Source organism: Onychostoma macrolepis, chromosome 07 (genome assembly GCF_012432095.1).
Source record: "Onychostoma macrolepis isolate SWU-2019 chromosome 07, ASM1243209v1, whole genome shotgun sequence".
Lineage (NCBI taxonomy): Eukaryota > Metazoa > Chordata > Actinopteri > Cypriniformes > Cyprinidae > Onychostoma > Onychostoma macrolepis.
The window spans coordinates 11,255,633-11,275,947 of record NC_081161.1 but is presented as its reverse complement, the minus strand read 5'-3'; the positions used below and the strand labels follow the sequence as shown (position 1 = coordinate 11,275,947).

General features: G+C 34.8%; 1 protein-coding gene across 3 annotated transcripts; it reads left to right on the top strand.

The window, feature by feature from the left end:
- Nucleotides 1-1,948: 1,948 nt before the first annotated feature.
- nsmaf (neutral sphingomyelinase (N-SMase) activation associated factor) lies at nucleotides 1,949-20,163 on the top strand. 3 transcript variants are annotated; one of them, XM_058781306.1, is made up of 31 exons: nucleotides 1,949-2,154; nucleotides 3,494-3,583; nucleotides 4,277-4,355; nucleotides 4,429-4,493; nucleotides 4,621-4,657; nucleotides 4,766-4,816; nucleotides 4,980-5,051; nucleotides 5,141-5,188; nucleotides 5,284-5,336; nucleotides 6,372-6,501; nucleotides 6,591-6,662; nucleotides 6,826-6,934; nucleotides 7,633-7,809; nucleotides 7,887-7,966; nucleotides 8,060-8,150; nucleotides 8,654-8,717; nucleotides 8,796-8,847; nucleotides 9,056-9,176; nucleotides 11,232-11,366; nucleotides 11,499-11,541; nucleotides 11,684-11,844; nucleotides 13,286-13,394; nucleotides 13,500-13,558; nucleotides 13,682-13,746; nucleotides 14,317-14,384; nucleotides 14,535-14,658; nucleotides 15,068-15,151; nucleotides 16,503-16,653; nucleotides 16,767-16,869; nucleotides 17,009-17,118; nucleotides 18,305-20,163. In XM_058781306.1, the coding sequence occupies exons 1-31, from the start codon at nucleotides 2,117-2,119 to the stop codon at nucleotides 18,397-18,399; spliced, it is 2,736 nt and encodes a 911-aa protein (XP_058637289.1). In that variant the 5' UTR covers nucleotides 1,949-2,116; the 3' UTR covers nucleotides 18,400-20,163. The 3 variants fall into 3 exon arrangements, with proteins under 3 accessions (XP_058637289.1, XP_058637290.1, XP_058637291.1); XM_058781307.1 differs by having other exon boundaries at nucleotides 1,950-2,154; nucleotides 11,235-11,366; XM_058781308.1 differs by lacking the exons at nucleotides 1,949-2,154; nucleotides 3,494-3,583; nucleotides 4,277-4,355; ... (13 more) ...; nucleotides 8,796-8,847; nucleotides 9,056-9,176 and having other exon boundaries at nucleotides 11,235-11,366; nucleotides 11,647-11,844.
- The last annotated feature ends 152 nt before the right edge of the window (nucleotides 20,164-20,315 follow it).

The window sequence follows — 20,315 nt, the reverse complement described above, 5'->3', positions numbered from 1 at the left end:
CACACTCATGTGAACGAGCACCGATTAGCCCCAGATTTCGAGCTTTGGTCTGCGATCTGCAAAAAAATGTTGGCAAGTGAAAATCAGGCCTAAAATTGTGTAGTGTATACCTGACATTGGGGCTCGTCACAGAAGAACTATCCGCACAGCCATCTGGCACAGGTTTTATGCCAGAGAGCCTTCCTGATGGAGCCCAGCAATGAGAGTGTGCAACCCTGCTGGGACACACACACGCTTACTTGTTTTATCCATGTCTTAGAAATATATTTAAACAATCATTTGCAACTGCAGTGATGGTTATGTTTAGGGTTGAACCCACAAACTTGCTTTTTTTTCTAAAAATCATTCAAAATCACCAGGTTGGTTTGTTTATTCTTGTTCCTAGCGTAATGCATTAAAATCCCACATATTAACATCCTGTTTCCAACCATGCCTTCAATTTTTATTAACCCAATCATTTCTAATTTCATGTCTTTCTTCCAGGATCGTCTGTCAGACTTCTGTGATTGTCTGCTACAAAGTTTTAACCATATAATGCATCAACTAACAACGGTTGCTCAACATGTGGGAGCTGCATTCAAAGTTTGGTGCTCAAAAAGCAACCAGTGCATCTGGGATGCAGAACAAACTGGTCCGGCCTCTTCCTCTTGCACCTTGTGGTTCTTACCCCCACAATGCAATGTGTAATTTGGAAAAACAACTATGAAAATTCAATACAATTCAATACAAATACATATTCCTTTATATTTAAAAGTTCATTTGTGTTAATCGTGTAATTTGTAATCAGTAGACTATAAATTATAAGTGATCTACCCAAGCACTGGAAACAAGTTTGGTTTTAGTTAGTTATTTGATGCTATAAAACGGTGTGTGGCGTCATGATTGCACACTTGTGATTAAGTCTGGGTTGGACCTATTGTGACTTAATGTGGACACTTAATTTCTAGCGATTATCGCCGATTTGATTGCACAGATACTATTTAAACTAAACTGAGCTAGACAATGACATCTCTGAATTCAATAATGAAATGCCTTTAACTGAAAATTTAGTGTTTAATCTTATCATTATACATTACTGACACTCTGTCCTCCAATTTGATACTGTTAAGTGCTTTGACACAATCTGTATTGTTAAAAGCGCTATATAAATAAAGGTGATTTGACTTGACTCCACCTCACGATTTCTACTGTTATGTGCTAATAATATGCTAAAATCATTATGCCAAAAGAGTAGTATGTCCAAATTCATATTTTCCCATGAGGCCACAGGTCAGGTGACAGTAACAGCATGGCGGATGTTGTACATCAGAATTTCATTCAGACTACCCAATGGGTACCCATGTTATTCTCCATCCCTGCTCCTTGAGAGCTACCGTCCTGCAGACTCCAGTTCCAACCCTTGCTCCAACACACACCTGTCTGTAATTATCAAGTAGCCCTGAACACCTTGTTTAGTTGGTTCAGGTGTGTTTGATTGAAGTTGGAGCTGAAATCTGCTGGACCGTAGCTCTCCAGGAGCAGGGTTTGGAGACCCCTGTTATAGAACCTACTTATATACAGTACATACTTTTTAACAGTTGTGAAGTAGGTTCAAATTCAAATGTAGTAGGGCCTACTGCAATTTCATTTGGCCTAATTTTTCTACAGTGGAAGGAAATAGAGATGCACCGTCCATATTTTTTTATATAGCCTAATAAAAATATTTATAAATGTATTTTTCTATATGTAGTTCAGAATGAAAATGATCAGAAGAAGCTATGGTTTACAGGAACCATACCTGGATTTTTCTTTCTTTCTTTCTTTTTCTGTTTTGTTTTGTCCTGTCAAGGTTTCATTAATTAAATAAACACAACAACAGGTCACATGGCTGCAGCTAATCATAATCAAGGACCGGAATTAGTTTTTATAAGTAGAATTTTACATTTGGTCCCGTCAGCAGAATGTTATGAATGGATAAACACACATATTCCAGAAACGTTTATTGTTATTTATTTCTCCACGGCAGCATGACATTGATATAAGCGCCAGTGTCCAAGCATGAGACTCGATCAGCCGGTTCTTCCGTTTCAGAGGACTTCCGTGTTTACATGTCTGCAGTAGCAGGCACTGATCCCTCATGGCTTTCGTTACGAAGAAGGATCGCAGCAAAGAACGGTATTGTGCATTCGTATTTTAACTGGCACTTTGTTTATACTGACATCCCAGACGGATCAGGAAGGTGTTCTCTCTCAGGTCCGTCCCGTAGGACTCTGACTTCAGGCCTTTTGTGTCACTTTAGCTCGCTGGATCGTCCTCCTCATAGGCCAGTAAACACAACACATGTATCAGTGTTGTTTCGCGTAGCGTTTATGTTGGAGTGCGTGCATATGTAAGGCTTTCTTTGTTAATACTTTTATTTTTACCTTAAATTAACATTTCTCCTAGCATCGGGTGAATTGTTTAGGGAGAGAGAGCGGTGTCCAATTCATTTGTATAATTCCCGGTCCCTTGTTTGTTTCAACCGTGTGAATATTCCCCTTACAGCAGTAATGTTATGACTCACAATCCGTTTTTGTTTTGACCTAATTTAGAAATGAACACTTTTTATGTTTTTTTTGCATTTAAAAAAAATTATGATTGCACTCACATGATATGAGGATTGTTGATGTCACATGACCAGCTGTGTCATACAGTAGACTAGACTTAGTTTTATATTTATTAATTTGTTCAGTTCCTTCAGGCAGTGCTCAGGGCACTTTACTTGAAGTCACTGTGAAATAATAATTTTTTTTTAAATTTATTATTTAATATTTATTTATTTATTTATTTATTTATATAATGTTGCAGTGTGTATTATAAATTATCATTATTATTTTAAAAAAGTACCCTAGTAATCTTTAGTTAAAAACATTAACTTCCTTGCTCCTTTACAACATCATCTCTGATTAACAGACCTTTACTGAATGTACATTCCCATCGGGATCATTTTGTTTATAAGCATTTATAAACTTTTGGCCAACTATTCTCTTGCATTATATGGACTCACAGAGATGGATTTTTTTATTTTATTTTTTGCTAACAATATTTGTTTATGTTCATCTAAAGAATGTACCTCATACATCTGGGATGGGATGAGGTTGAGGAAATGATGGTTGGACCATCCTTTTAAAGACACCTAATGAGAACTTATAGGATTCCAACATAACATAAAAAACAAAAATTAGATCTTAAAACACAGTTGCCAATAATACAGGATATGTCCAACGACATCATAAGATACCTGCAAAAAACACCAAAAGATAATTTAAAGTAAACTCTTTAACATTTTTAAAACTCATCGTACACATTGAAAAACAAGTAGGTTTTTTTTTTTTTTTATAAAGATTAGATTACATCTTATTTGATCCCATTGGGGACTTTCAGGAACCTTCACACATTCCTTTAGAAATGTATCACTTTGGACAATAGGGAAAAACATTTTAAACATTTGTCATTTGTTCATGTTTATGTGCAGATTTTCGCTGCTGTTGCTGGATTTGGAGGAACATTATTTTGAACAGCACACTGCATATAATCTGACCAGCAGAGGTCCGGAGGCAAACAGGTGAGCTAACTAACTGAATGACTGATCTTGAATAATTTATTATGGAAATGCAAGATGTTTTTAGAATATGACACTGAATTGCTTGGCTGTATGTTTGTGTAGTGATTGGGAGTCAACTCCAAAAAGTTTATTCCTTGACTTTGAATAGCCCTTGTGCCAGAGTCAATTGTAAAACAGGGATCGATTCTTGTTGACTGTCAATGTGTCTGAAATAATACAATAAAAAAAATTGGGTGTATAGCAGGATGTGTTGAACCCTTATATGTGAAGGCATATTTCCTAATTCATTGATTTCCCCTCCCGCCTCAGTTCACACCTTAGTTGGTTTATAAGAATAGCTCAAACAAAAAATTAACTTTTGTCATCATTTACTCACCCTCATTTTGTCTTCATGTGATTTTTCTCTCCATGGAAAACAAAAATGGATTGTCAGAGGTGCTTTTTTCCATAGAAGGAACTGGACTTGTTCGGTCAAGTTCTGAAAATGATAGAAAGCATCATAGTATGTAGCATGAGATAACTTTTATGGTGCATTAAAGATCTTCTGAACCCTTACACTAGTTTTGTCTGGAGAATACACAAAGCTGTTTCATTGTTTGCTGAAATTCTTCCCCTCCTCTGTATAAGTCAGAATTTGTCACTAAACAAAAATAATCTTTGATGATTTTTTACAATTTCTCTTTTTATACACAGACGTACTAGTGGCTCGCTAAAAATCTGTTCCAAATCAGTCATTTTTGAACCCGATGATGCTGTTAAGCCTATTTTAAAGGTATTATCTTCATATTACCACCAAGCTTAGTTGCTGTTTTTCTTGTTCTACAATAAGAAAATGTTTCTTGCAGATTCTTCTGAAAGACTGCAAAGGAATAGGAGCAGTGGAGGAAACGGGCCACAACCCTTTTATAGAGTAATACTGATGATTAATGTTCACAAAAATCATTTGTTTTGTTTGATGTATTTGGGTTTAGTGCAATTTTGCATTGATATAATTTTAATTCTTTTCTTTTTCAATTCCTTTTTATGTGTGTTTGCAGAAGTAAACCTCCCTGTATTCTTATAGAAACCAAGCAGGTGAGTGTGCCTCACATCCTCTTAATTCTTTAATATCTGTAGTCCTGCAAGTTTCAGCTTTTATATATATATATATATATATTTATTTATTTATTTATTTTCCCTCAGATTTATCTAATTAAAGAAGACAATGTGGTTGCTCCATATAAATATGAAAGGGTGAGTTCATTTTTTCTGTCTCTGTCCAAGATAGATGAGAAGTGGGTGGGGAACAAATATTTACAACGTTGATATTTTCATCTGTTGTTTATTAGAGTTTCGGCAAATTTCAAGACATAATATTTATTCATTTATGATGTATTGATTGATTGATGCATGTTAGGGAGAGAAAAAGGTCACATTCCAATTGGAGGTGCTGGGAAAAACAGAGGATGTTGTTCAGATCGTATTACAGGTTTGCCCCCCTCCCCCCCTTTTTTTCCTTTTCTTTGAGATTTCTGAATTTTCATCTCGTTTGTTTAAATAATTTGGCAATTTTTGCAGTTACACAGAGCATCCTGTCTGGATAAGCAGGGTGACCAGACAGCAATGGTCAGTAAAATGAAACAAATTTCCATTAATAATAATTTGCTTCCTTTTTGGAATATTTATGGGTGAGCTGTGTTTGATCTGTTTTTCTGCTGAAGGTTGCAGCTATACTGCAGTCCAGGTTAGCAAGAACGTGTTTTGATAAAAACAGGTAAGAACCAACAAGTATCATGATCGTTCGTTCAATTGTTGATGATCTCAGAGTTTCACACCGCATACAAAAGTAGTACATAAGCAGTACATACTAAAAGTTTGGGATCAGTAAGAGAGTTGTTTTTTTGTTTTTGTTTTTTTGAAAGAAAGCAAGCAAGAAAAAATTATACTTTTATTCACAAGGATGCATTAAATTGATCAAAGTACTTCCATTTCAAATAAATGCTGTTTTTTAACTTTCTATTCAAAGCCTTCTTCAGAAATATAATAATAACACTGTGGCAGCGTCTCCAAGATGCTTCAAGAAATCTACCTGCAAAGCCACAGTACTGTTAAACGTTTTTGGCACTTGTGTAAAAACGCTGTAAAAAGAAGATGTTATCATGAATAGATTTTCTTTATCAGTTAACTTCTATTAACAAAATGAAATCATCATTTGGTGTGACCATCCTTTGCGTTTAAAGCAGCTTTTGACCTATGTGCACTTGCACATAGTTTTTCAGGTAGCTTTGCAGGTAGGATTCTTGAAGCATCTTGGAGACGTTGCCACAGTTCTTCTGTATTTAGTCTATCTCAGTTTGTTGTGTTTCTTCATGTCATTCCAGACAGACTGGATGATAATGAGATCAGATCTCTGTGCGGAGCACTGGCTGTTGTCAGACTCCTTGTGCAAAAATCGCACTGGATTATTACAATTAATGGCAAAATGAATGTTTGGAAATGTAAACTCATATTTCCTACTGACACACTACAGCAAAAAATTGAAAATACTGACTTAAAACCATTTTTTTAGCTGGTGAAAATACTAGTGTTCTAATCATTTTGTAGAAAACTATTCTTTTAACCTGTAGTCATATTATTGTTTTACCAAAATAAATGCAGCCTTGGTGAGCATAAACCCTTATTTACATTGCATGCGTCTGCGGCACGTTATGGCTCGACGTGGTGCGGACCCAACAGACCTCAAACCTCTGTTATTTCAGAATTGTTGTCTAGTAGAAAGATGGATTAATTATAATGTTTGTGTGTGCAGTTTTCAGCATGTAACAGAAAACCCTCACATGGAGTGTGTGGCAGAAATGGTTTCTCCTTTGGTGACAAACGCGGGTCACGTTTGCATCACTGATTGCAATCTTTACTTCCAGCCTATGAACGGCTATCCTGTGAGTTTTTGTGCGAGCTTTCTTTTTCTTTTATCAACTATGCAGTTCCTCCACTGCAGTTCTTATGTGTGTTTCTGTATTTCTAAAAGGATTTAGTGGTGCAGATTGGGTTACATAGTGTAAGACGCATCTACAAACGGAGACATGGGCTGAGGCCTTTGGTGAGTGTTTATTTGATGTTCTTTTATTTATTTATTTTCCAGTTTTGTGTCTGTTATGGTATTTACACACAAAAACAAAGACATAATTTGCAGAGTGCATGTGAATTTATGTGTATTTACTCTGTGTGTGTGTGTGTGTGTGTGTGTGTGTGTGTGTGTTAAGGGCCTTGAGGTGTTCTGCACAGAGAATGATCTGTGCTCGGATATCTACCTGAAGTTCTACAGTACTAAAGAAAGAGATGAGCTTTACTACTACATTGCAACTTTCCTTGGTAGGCTTTATTTTTATGTGACATGGGCTGTTTTTCAGTAAATATAGGGGTGTTGTTTAGCAGTGGTGTTGTTTGTGTATATAAAATTGGAAAATCATCATATTTTTTTTTAATAGTTGTTGCGTAAATGCAGTAGTGAACATAATTTGAATCCAAAAAAATTTATTGTAATTTATAAGTGAATAGTGGTTTGTTGTTTTTTTTTTTTGTTAACTTTCCATTTTAATATAGCTAAAACATTTGATTGAGTAAAAAGTGTGACAGCCAGCCCTATCAGTATTATCCTCAATGTATAAATGTTATATATAAAGGATAACTGTATTATCCTGTATATAAAGGTCTAACTTAGGGTGATCATGATTTGAGCATTGGATAGTAAAACACCTTTATGGTTGAAACTCTGAGATGTATTTTGTAAATGTAATTTGGTTACTTCAAACCAATCATTAGAGTTTTTTTCTTCATCAATAGTAGGCTACTCAAAATGTCGACAAACTAAAGAGTACAGTCAACATTCATTGACTTTAATTTTCACACCCCCAATTCCTGTTATTTGACTTGTAAGTATGACTTGAACAGAGCATGAAGTTGGTCTCCAGTGGTACCTGTTCTACCAGACTGACCTTAAAAGCATGTAAAACCAGCTACCAATAACCAACGCGTTGTATTTACTGAAGATCTGTGTGTATGTGATGTAGAAAATCATGTAGCGGAGTGCACAGCGGAGAGCTACATGCTACAGTGGCAGAGAGGTCACATCTCCAACTATCAGTACCTACTTCATCTAAACAATTTAGCAGACCGCAGTGTAAATGACCTTTCCCAGTATCCAGTGTTCCCCTGGGCCATCAGTGACTACAGCAGCACACAGCTGGGTCAGTCTCTCTCCAACACACACGCACCTGAGAACACACATCACACACACTCGTGCTAAAAAATATCTTGTTTTCAGATTTGCTGAACCCTGCTTCATTTCGAGATCTCGGTAAACCAATTGGAGCTTTGAATACAGAGAGACTGGAGAGATTACTGGTGAGAAATCCAGTAATCACAGACAGCCTTTTTAAATTTATATTCCTTATCATCATATAAAAATCTCTTATGTCTTGTGTGTGTGCACTACAGGAACGCTACAGAGACATGCCTGAGCCTCATTTTATGTATGGCAGTCATTATTCATCACCTGGATATGTGCTTTTCTACCTTGTCAGAGTTGGTAAGGATTTGTTTCACCTTTATGCTTCTGTAGCAGTATTCAGACAAAAGTCGTTTTCAAAATTAAAGTTTAATTTATTTAATGGTTGACCTCTGTATACCGATTTGGACGGAATTGATACAAGAGATGATGTCTTTTGTCTATATTTAAGCATGTAAATTCAAGCTAATTTCTCAATCCATCTTAATATATTGTTAATTTTGCCATGGATATAGCCATTATTGTTGATATGGTGTTGAAAACAAAAATAAATAAAGTAAACAGTCCATCTTGATGGTTATGAGTGGAATCCTGGAACATGAATGCTTACATGTGACTTGCATAAACTTTGGTAACTTTAAAATGCTGCCTTGTGAAGTCAAAACGAAGGAGAAAACACAACATTATAATAATTGATGTCCCCGTTTCAGAACAAAGCATGCAATCTATAGATCTGAAAATGCACTTGGTGATAATTTTTGGATACTGCAGTGTTTGATGGCATATCTTTTGCCTTCCTGCAGCTCCAGAGCACATGCTTTGCCTACAGAATGGACGATTTGATCAGGCAGACAGAATGTTTAACAGGTATTTGCACACGCCAGCAAGCAAACATGCACATACTGAAAAACATTTGCTTACATTATTGTGCATTTGTGTATGCAGTGTTGGTGAGACATGGAAGAATTGTTTAGAGGGAGGCACAGATTTCAAAGAGGTGAGTTTTCCGAATGTGACGTCCTGCCTTTCTATCATATAGCAAACCTGAATTTTTTTATTTTATTTTTTTTTTAAATAAATAATTTAGTGTGATAAAATTGACTATTTTGTGAACCGGTCCGTTTGTAGGACATGCAATAAAGGACTTGGTGTGGGTGTTTTTTTTTTTTTTTTTTTTTTTTAATTTTGAATCTGTGTATTTACAGCTGATTCCTGAGTTCTATGGAAGTGATAGCAGCTTTCTGAAGAATCTGCTAGGTTTGAATTTGGGCAGGAGGCAGGGAGGAGGCAGAGTTGAAAATGTTGAACTTCCTCCTTGGGCATCAGGTGCTCATTCTTTCTTGTGTCCTTTTCACTTTTTTTCCTCTTTTTATTTTTCTGAAGTTAAATTTCATTTAAAAAAAGATATTTCATGTCCCCATCTTGTGCTTTAAACAACAGTGGAAGTTGTGAAAGTAGTTGGTTCAGCTTGTGTATTGGTCTGTATCAAAATTGTCAAGTCTGATTAATTTCCACAAATCAGTTGAAAAAAGTTGCAATGAATTGGTTAAAAAATAATTAAATAAAATTCACTCAAAGATGGGCATGCTTTTCATTTAAACTATAGAAAAACATGCCTAATATATAAAGAGTATATTGAGTGCATTGATTATTGTAACTCACTTTATTTGGGGATCAGTCAATCTTCCTTAAACCGCCTTCAGATTGTTCAAAATGCGGCTGCCAGAGTCCTGACGGGATCTCGAAAGCGTGAGCATATTACCCCTGTCCTTCAGTCTTTACATTGGTTATCTGTGCACTACAGGATTAATTTTAAAGTTCTTTTATTGGTTTTTAAGTCTTTAAATGGTTTAGCACCCTCTGATCTGTTGATAGACCACCAACCTGCAAGACCGCTTAGGTCTGCCAATTTAAGGCTCTTAGTGGTTCCTAGAACCAGATTCAAGTCTAGGGTTGATCGAGAATTCACCGTAGCCGCTCCGAGACTTTGGAATAGTCTACCTTCAGAAATCAGAAACGTCCCTACACTATCCATTTTTAAATCTGGGTTAAAATCATTTTTATTTGATCTGGCTTATTATTCATGATTTGCATTTGCTTTGCCTTTGTGATCTTGTCTTTGTCTTAATTCTGTTAATGGTTATTTATTTTGTACGGCACATTGGTCAACGGTAGTTGTGTTTAGTTGTGCTTTATAAATAAATTGAAATGTTTACTTCTTGCATTAACTCAAGCAGTATAAAAATATATATTTCTTTAAAATTACAGTCTTCTGATTTAGAAAAGTGTTGATATTGAGAGATCTACAGAATATCATCTGATAGCTGAAAGTAATAATATATAATCAAGATAATCACCCAGTGCTAAATGTGCTGAAATAGCAAATCATTATTGTTCATGTCAGTGTGTGTGTGTGTGTGTGTGTGTATCTGCTTTCTTTTAATGTAAATTTAAGCTCATTATAGAATGCATTTAATTTATTAAACCCAGCCATAGCTACGTGCCGCAGTTAACCATGTCACTTTTTATTTTGATCTTGGCAGCATCAGATGATAGAGAACACTTCTATATTTAGGAATGCACTGTATAGTTGAGTGCGCTTTTGGCATTTAAAGAGTTGATTCAAGTGCCTGGATCCCAGCAGTGAAATGTTGACCTGCATTATAGCAGTTTAAGTCAACCTGCTGCATCCGCTAAAGCCCTAAACACATTTTTGTGGCTCCTAATTAGTGGTCCTGTGTCATACAGTGAGAGAGGTTCAAAGACGGCCATTGTCACGGTCTTGCAACCAAAGATAGCCTACGATACAGCAGGATCATCGCACAGTGTGTTTTCTGGTACGATCCACGTTTACTGACCAACCAATAAAACTGCGACATGAAATCGTAAAACTGCTTAACTCAAGCTCGTATCCTTTCCTCTTTCACCGCTTCCACTTTTTTTCAGCACACACAAAAAAAAATACAACTGCTAAATTGTGATTTATTATCACGCTCTTTTTGTTTAGCACTAGCGCATGCTGATGACGTTTTATTCGACGTTGTATCATACGAGTCATCGTACAGTCTACACACATGTCGTAGCCAGGTTTATTAGATCCATGTCGCACAGTGTGACATGCAGTGGTTTTATAGGATTGCTAAAATCTTAACTCAGTGGTTCCCAATCCTGGTCCTGAAGAACCCCCAACACTGCACATTTTAGTCTTTCTTATTAAACTCAACTCATTTGCTCATAAGTAAAGACAGTTATATAGCTCAAACTATTTGACAATTTTGGGATGCAAATAAACGCTACTGTCTGACCTTTCCTGCTTTGGAGCCCTTTGTATGAAATCACGTCTTATATTTTGTTTACATTTCTCTGTGTTGTGTACATAAGCAGATCCGGATGACTTCTTGGAGAAAATGTGTTTAGCACTGGAGAGTCAGTATGTGTCTGAACACCTGCACGAGTGGATTGATCTGATTTTTGGCTACAAACAGAGGGGAAGTGAAGCTGTGGCTGCCCATAATGGTAAAATAGACAAACACAGATTGGCATCAGTCAAATATTCAGTTATAAAACATTGTTTAAAGTATGAAGGATTAGTGTATTATTGATATTATTTTATTATGAATAAATACAATGATGTTTACTATATTACAGTTTTCCATCCATTAACGTATGAGGGAGGAGTTGACTGCGATAGGTAAACTTCATTAAATGAAAATGTATCTCTAATTAAATAACTCCTACTTGACTGCCAGAATATCTTTTTGATCCAATTTGTATGTTTTTTTTTTATATATGTCAGTGTACATTTGTCAGTGTGTGTGTCTGTGTTTCTGCAGTATTGAGGACCCAGATCAGAAAATAGCCATGCTAACTCAGATATTGGAGTTTGGACAAACGCCACGACAACTCTTTGTCACTCCTCATCCTCAGAGGATCACTCCACGCTTCCACAACCTGTCAGCAACCCCCAGCCTCAGCAGCAGTGAGCTCTCACCAGGTACGAGAGAATCACACATGTACTGCACTAATTGTGTTTGCTTTAGTTCAGTTTTCACTAAAGTATGCACTAGCAGTGTGCACTGTAAGCATGCTCCATTGCAATGGTTTTCAAATTATATGGCTTTGAGGCCCACATATTCCCTTGGTCATTAGGTCAGGACTCAAATTAAAAGCCAAGCAAATTTATTTCATAAAACATAAACAAATACTGTTAAGCCCTGTTACTGCCGTAACTAAGCAACATGACTCCATTCATTTTCAATGGAGAGCTGGTGACTTCTGAGCAACACAAGCAACAGTGACCTTTGCCAACCGGATGTAGGTGTATCGAGTGATGCATCAAAGTTAAGTTGTTTAATAAGCAGCGGTGAAGGATAGTTCAAAGCTTTGTTGAGACTGTCAGTCCAAATCTGATTTTTGTGCATGCTCAATTGGAATCCGATCATATTTAGCAAGTGTAAACTGCAAAAAATTCACATGGAAAAACAATTTTGAAATCTGCATTTCTGTAAATCCATTTCAGTCTGACCAATTTCTTTGCACAAACAATGTTGTGTTGTTGCAAATGCAAGTCAAGCAGAAAATAACAATATGCTGCTGGTCTACACACCTCTTTGAGTTTTCAGACTTAAATCAGATTCCAATCGGAAACACAAATAATCAGATTTCGACTGACAGTCTGAATAAGACCTAAACTATTCTTAAACTACTCACCACAAACAAATATCAATCTGTTCATCAGGGAAATGGCTCGGTGCTTGTTTTCTCCTTTATAATCAAACAACATTCTTTCCAGCCTAATGTACCACTGAAAATGGACCTTATCCATCTGCAGCTTCCGTTTCTCGCTATGCAGAGCTGGAATGGTCCTAAAAAAGAATTGTAACAAGGTTCCTGAAATAATGCAATTTTCCAGATATTAAATTGCAATAGTCACCATTAGAGCAAACAACAGCACGCACATCTATCTCAAATGGGTGCTCGACTAAAAAACAAGTAGAAGCATATTGAAAATGCAAAGTCGGCAACACCTAAGCTCCAAAAGTATCAAAGAAAAATTTATTAATTAAAAAAATAGCTTAGGTGTTGCCGACTTTGCATTTTCAATATGCTTCTAATAGTCACCATTAGGAAATCAAAATATATCTTTATATTGATTGGTTAATCTCAACATTTGTGATAGTAAAAACATAAGAAGTAGATGTGTTCAAAGGATGTCTTAGAACTCAACTTCGATAATCAAAATGACATTTAAACTTTTTTTTTTCCTCATAAAAATAATTTTTCATGCCTTAGAATGGCTTGAATGTAACTCTTCACCCTGACCTCTTTTACTATATGTGGCATGAATATGCAAATTAAAATTTGAAAGTGTCATTTTCTTTGTAAATTGTCAATTTTTGATGTTAAAATCCTACTAACATAAGTGTTTTGTTTAGGGTCTCCAAGTATGGAATCATTTGAGGACCTGACAGAGGAGAGTAAGAAAATGGCCTGGAGCAACATGAACAAACTTGCATTGCAATCTTGCCACAAAATACACAAAGAGTGAGTATCTGTTGAGTACCTTATCTGTGAAATCGCGCGTTTGAAAGCAAAGATTATTGTTGGATTTTTAAATCTACTTTTGACCCTGTTATTTTGGTTCCGCAGAGCAGTAACAGGCATTGCTGTGACCCTCACTGGGGATTCAATCTTCTCAACTTCTCAAGGTTAGGAATTCATCAGTTATTTAGTCTCATTAGTGTATCATGACAGATTCCTATAAATTAGCTGAGTTAAATGATCACCTCTCACAGGAAGTATAAGTAAACCTGTCCTTTATTCTCACGTAGACTCCACATTGAAGATGTTCTCAAAAGAAAATGGACTGCAAAGAAGTGTGTCCTTCTCGAACATGGTAACCTTTCTAGAGATTGTAGTAAACACAGTGTCCCCAAAAGGTATTTGAACTTAAGCCACACTTAAAAAAAAAAAAAAAAAAATTATATATATTTATTTAATTGCATTAGACAATAAATTATACAAAAGTTTGGTCCACTAATACAGTGGTTTCAATCCTGTTCGTGAGGAATCTTTGCTCTGCACATGTTGTACTGTACATCTCTCTCTAACACACCTGATTCAGATCAACAACTCTTTAAGAGAGAGCTCTATGAGCTCTATGAACATTAATATGGATACATTTTCTCTTTTTCACTTGCATCCACTCTGAGATGACTCTTTCTGAAGATGCTGTTTTCGTGTTACTCTGGGGGGAAAAAAGTTATTCGAAAATGAGGACACATGTTTAGTTTAAGGTTGTTTTATTTTATTTTATTTAACATTTTGCTCTTATTGAAGTGTAGCATTTTTTTTTTAAGTGTGGCCAAATATTTTTTGGGGGTCACTGTATACCATGGCCAGGTTAGAATGAAATCTTATATTACCTCTAACTAAAACAAACATTTTTTCTCAAATTACCCTCAAGGCACTGTCCTCCTGTCTGATGCTGCCTGATGATAAGATTGTTGTGTGCTCCTCCTGGGACAACAATGTGTAAGCATTTAGTAGTAACCACAATCATATTCATATAAATATGTAATCAGTTTAATACATTTATATATTTCTCTCATTTTTATCACTCTTCTGCCGCCTCCTTTTTTTTTCTGTTCACTTACTCTTCGATCCTTTTCTTGTTTCCTGTAGATATTTTTACTCTATAGCATACGGAAGAAGACAAGACACTTTGATGGGTCATGATGATGCAGTTAGTCATATTTGCTGGAGGGATGACAAACTTTACACAGCATCTTGGGATTCTACTGTGAAGGTATTCTAAATTAATCCAGCCAAGTTTGCTTTCTTGCAAATCATTTAGGGATGGATAAATCTTAGTTTTAACTCTATGAGCAGAGCTGAATGTACTCTACAGTTACCAAGGACGCCTTGTTTACTTGGTACTAAATGTTTCAAATAAACCTTTTTGCAAACAATTTTATTTCTGGTGAACTAGAAAAGAAAAATTGCTTATTTCAATAGGATGATGACATTCTTTGTGAATACGGAAGAACTTATGAAATCAAGCTGAACTTTATGCATCTTTAAAAAAATTATAGTGGCATATTCAAACTAATTTATTTTTCCTTTTATATGGTTCAAATGATAAAACAAATCATTTTTATATTTAAATCACCTACAGTTTCAATTGACTTCCTACTTTCTCTGTTTTATTTCAACAGATTTGGAAATGTGCAGCAGATGACATCTCCAGTAATAAAAGGACTCAGTTTGACCTGCTTGCTGAATTTGAACATGAGGCCGGGGTTAGTGCTGAGGAATCTTTAAAAAACTGCAATATAGGCAACTGTGTCAAACAGCTGATTATTCATTTTTGTCACTTTTCAGAACTGAGGTGTAAAAGTTTAGTTACTTTAGTTTTTCAAATTAAATGTTAAGTCTCATAAACCTACTATACACAGAAATATTTATTTATTTATTTTTATGTCAGACTGTACGACAAATTGTAGCAGAGACATCTAAGCAGCACCGTTGACTAAAGCCAGTCACATACCTGACAATAAGCACGTACCAGAAGTTATTTTTAAGAAGTGAACAAAGTGCCATAGATAGGTTTGAACAATGTTTGAAAAAAAACAAATTGAAAACTTGAATAGGAAGGAATCTATTATTAGATTTCTCTATATAACTTTATTCAAGCTACAGAAAGGCAAGCTTTTTACTAAAAAAAATGTGCAAACTAATAATCTTTGAGCCTATGGTGACGTCATGTACATTAAATTACATGATGCTTGCCCCAAATAATTGCATTGCAGGATTGCATATTTTGCTTAAAGCTATCACTATATATATATATATATATTTATATTTATATTTATATTTATAATTCTTATAAGAAGAAGAAAATATAATAAAAAGAAAACCGAATAGAAAAAGCATAGAGCAAGCTAGTTTTAGAGGCCTTTTTTTTTGCTTTTGTTAATTGTATAATAAATAAAAATGAAAACCGATAGAATACAAAAAGATTAGAGAAGCTAGTGTTATTTTTTATTTATTTATTTATTTAAGAAAACAAGCAGTAAATGAATAGAATGGAAGTCTAATAGGGGCAATTTTTTTAAAGAATAGAATTAGAATAGAGAGTGCTAGAGTTAGAGGATCAAATAAAGATGGAAGAGATGTGTTTTTAGCCGTTTCTTGATGATGCTCGGATTGAGTATTATATTTCCTTACATCTTGGGTAACAGAGTTAATTGGTTGAGACTAACATATTCTGTTATACAGAGTTCCACCATGTTATACAAAGTGTCTAAATGATTTCCATGCCACAATTTTGGGAGAGTTTAGTTTTTTTTAATAATGTAAGTCATGTAGGGTTGTACACAAAATTAAAATAAGTAAAATAAATTATAATTATTTTTATTAAAGTAATAAATTACGTTAATCACTTATAAAATAAGAATTGTAATAAGTCATAAATATAAAATGCGGCATATATAATAGTTCGCTCACTAAAGAACATGCAAAAGTTGTTCAATTGTACATTTATGAGTGCACTGATTCTATTTGTGCCCTAATGAAGAAAAGTGCCTTTATATTATTTTGTCAAAAATGTAACATTTATGTAATTTATATATTGTATATACATATTTACAGGTTAATACTTTAGATCTCAGCCCAGCTGGCACACTTTTGGCAACAGGTACTAAAGAAGGAACACTTACTCTTTGGGACATTGCCAACCCTCTCCCACTAAATCAGATGACCTGCCATGCTGGAAAGATTCATCAGGTGGCCTTCAGTTCTGGTGAGTGTGTGTAATGCGTAGTTATGTAAGACAATTTATTAAGACCTCTTGACTTTTTTTCTTGTTTTTGTTTTTTTAGTGGTAATTTGATATAATTTTGTTTCTGTGTTCAGACAGCAGACATATACTGAGTGTTGGGGAGGACTCGTGTTTGGTGGTTACAGATGTGCAGACAGGCATGCTCATCGCTACTGTACACGCAGAGCAAGAGCAGAGGTGACCAGAACACACACTAATATATATATATATATATATATATACATATATTGCACAGTGTTTCATGTTAAGGAGCTATTATATCAATATGCACAGCTTCCTATATTTTCTAAGCCAAAGATCACTTTCCTGCTTTTAGGTGTTTCTGCTGGGATGGTAACACTGTGTTGTCTGGAGGGATGTCAGGAGATCTCAGTGTATGGGACCTCCTTAGCAGTAAAGTCATCCACAAGATACCTGCTCACACAGGTAAACGCACACCAGTGAGCAGAGTGAGTCTGACCAGGGGTGCGTTTCCCAAAAGCATCGATAGTCGACTATGGTAGCAATTTCTGTTGAACTCTGTTGGTAACAATTTGTTACCATGGTTGCTTTTGGGAAATGCCCCCGTGGTCTAACCAACTGACATTGTCACTCATGTTGGTGTGAACTAGGCTTGAGTCTGCATCCTAATTGAAATGGAGTGAGTCATTTTAAAGGGATAGTTCACCCAAAAATGAATATTCCGTCATTAATTACTCATCCTCATGTTGTTCCAAACATGGAAGACCTTCGTTCATCTTCGGAACACAAATCTGAGAAAAAAAAATCTGAGAGCCCTCTGACCCTTCATAGACAACAAGGATATTACCAAAATATTATCGGTAAAATAGTCCATGTGACATCAGGGGTTCAACCGTAATTTTACGAAGCTACGAGAATACTTTTTGTGCACAAAAAAACCCAATAGTAACAATTCATTCTGCAACGTAATCAGCGTTGTTTACGTTCAGCATGCGCACGCTTTATCCTGAACATAAACAGCGCTGATTGCGTCGATTTACGTTCTGGGGCAGAAGACGGTAACTCGGAAGAATTGCTGAATAAATTATGTTGTTATTGTTTTCTTTGCGCACAAAAAGTATTCTCGTAGCTTCGTAAAATTATGGTTGAACCCCTGATGTCACATGGACTATTTTACCAATGTCCTTGCAACGTTTCTGTGTGTTGATCGTGGTAATATCCTTGCTGTCCTGTGGAGGGTCAGAGAGCTCTCAGATTCCATCAAAAATATTTTAATTTGTGTTATAAAGATGAACGAAGGTCTTACGGGTTTGAACATGACATGAGGGTGAGTAATTAATGACGGAATATTCATTTTTCATCATTATATATATATATATATATATATATATATATATATATATATATATATATATATATATATATATATATATAGAAATCTCTCTCTCAACATTCTCTTAACTCTGCCATATTTGATAGCTTGGGGAAACTGGGATTTTCTTTCTGTATTAAGGATATTGGCTTAGAATTTAGTCAAAATGCATAATATTTTTGTTTAGTCATTTTCAAGTTATGTAGCACTCTTTGTAGATAACATTCTAGATTTTGGAATAGAGCTTCATATTAACCTGACTGTGTATCTTTAATGCAGGTGCAGTCACGTGTATGTGGATGAATGAACAATGCAGTACTATCATCACAGGTGGTGTGGACAAACAGATCATTCTTTGGAAGCCGGAGTATTAACAGTAACACTTCAATAATGTTCGATAAAACAATTCAGTCATTTTTCAGACCATTCGGACCAAGGTCCATTTTCACCATGTGATTTCATGGGACAATTTGAACAGTATTGAACTCCTCTGAAATAGAAATCTTGACAATGGTTTTGTTATATTTGGTCAATTTTTATGATAAGCTTGGTTGGATAGATTGCAGGGTTTTAAATAACTGTAAGCACCTTAACAGTTTTACATTTTATTATTTAGCTTTTGTTTTGTTTTTTGTTTAGCGTTTTATGTTTTATGTTTTGTTTTGTTTTTTAGGATCTGAAAACTAGCTCTGTTTGGTAGCTGGAATGTTACCAAAAGATATGAATGTCCTATTTGGCTCAGTGATATATATATATATTTTTTTTCTTCTTTTTTTTTTTTTTCTTTTAATATTATACATGTATAACATTTGGCATGTCAAATCTCTCTCAAAACATGCATAAAAACATCAACAATTCATATGATTTATAAAGACAATCAGTTATGATGATTGTCATTATTATTATTGCTTTTGATAAATGTAACCGCCAAATCATACTTATTAAAAATCATAATACATCATGCTCGCAAATTTGACAAAATTCTGAGATCAACTCTTGACACCTTTATTATAGGTGACATGCTCAGAAGTGTATGTATTATAGGAATGTTCAGAAGTATTAAGTAGTTATATATACATATAGTACATGTTTGATGTCCCGAAGGTTTGCTGCTGTCTTTTTTAGTGATAAATATTTGATGGGGCTCTTTTTTTTTTTTTTTTTTTTTTTAAATGTGCCTTAGTTTTTAATGGTTTGAACTTGAGCGTTTCTTTTAATGCCCACTCTTTAAATATGCTTGCATCTTCAGCTAAAATATATACATAAACATTATTACATTATGTATGACAATATATTTAAGTGAAAGTTAGAGTAAAACATTCTGCAATATAATAAACTATAGCGTTACATCTTAACAGGTTATGGATGCATTTGTGTATATACAAATTTTATATTTCATACACTATTTATGTTACAACAATGCCTTGAAATATTGCTCTTCAGTGAAGAACACTTTGTGATATGTATTTAAAAAAATTAGACATTATATCAATATCACAAGATTATGCAATATATTGTAAACCCTCAATGAGCTCACAAGTTATTAAAAGGATTGTTCTCTCAAAAATGAAAACTGTCATCCCCCATGTTTTTCCAAACATGTATAACTTTCTTTATGCTTTGGAACACAAATGAAGATATTTTGGTAAAATCTTAACTTTTTTTTTCTACATACTGTACAATGAAATTCAATAGGGTCAAATGTTGTTTGGCTCCAGTGTTATAGAAAATATCATCTTTTGTGTTCTGTGAAGAAATGAAGAAATGCATACAACTGGGAAACCACAAGAGGGTGAGTAAATTATAACAGAATTTTCATTTTTGGGTGAATAATTATAAAAAGTGGCATTTTATGTGTGTACATGTTTTAGTATATTAGGTTTATGAATTGGACTCATTTTCTGTCCTGTATGTTTTGGGTTATAATGTTTTTTTTTTTTTTTAACTATGTATTTCATTGCTTTTTGGAAGAAAACTGCTGGAATTTCAAAATGTCTTTACAATTGCACAAATGTTATTAGTTTGTTTCTCCAAAAGCTTTTCTCTTTGTTTTTTTGTTTTTTGAGGGTGGTTTGTAATAAATATTAACATGACTAAATACGCAAAGATACAGATTAAAACTATCCTTTGTCTGATTATATGTTTGCATTGTTTAAAATTCTCCTTTGGTGTATTCATTTATATAGCATTATGAAGCTTTTACAATGAATTAGGCCCTCTTCTTCGCAAAACTGCTTTAGGTCAGAGGCATTGGAGGGTTTTTGAGCATGAACTGCCCATTTTAGATCCA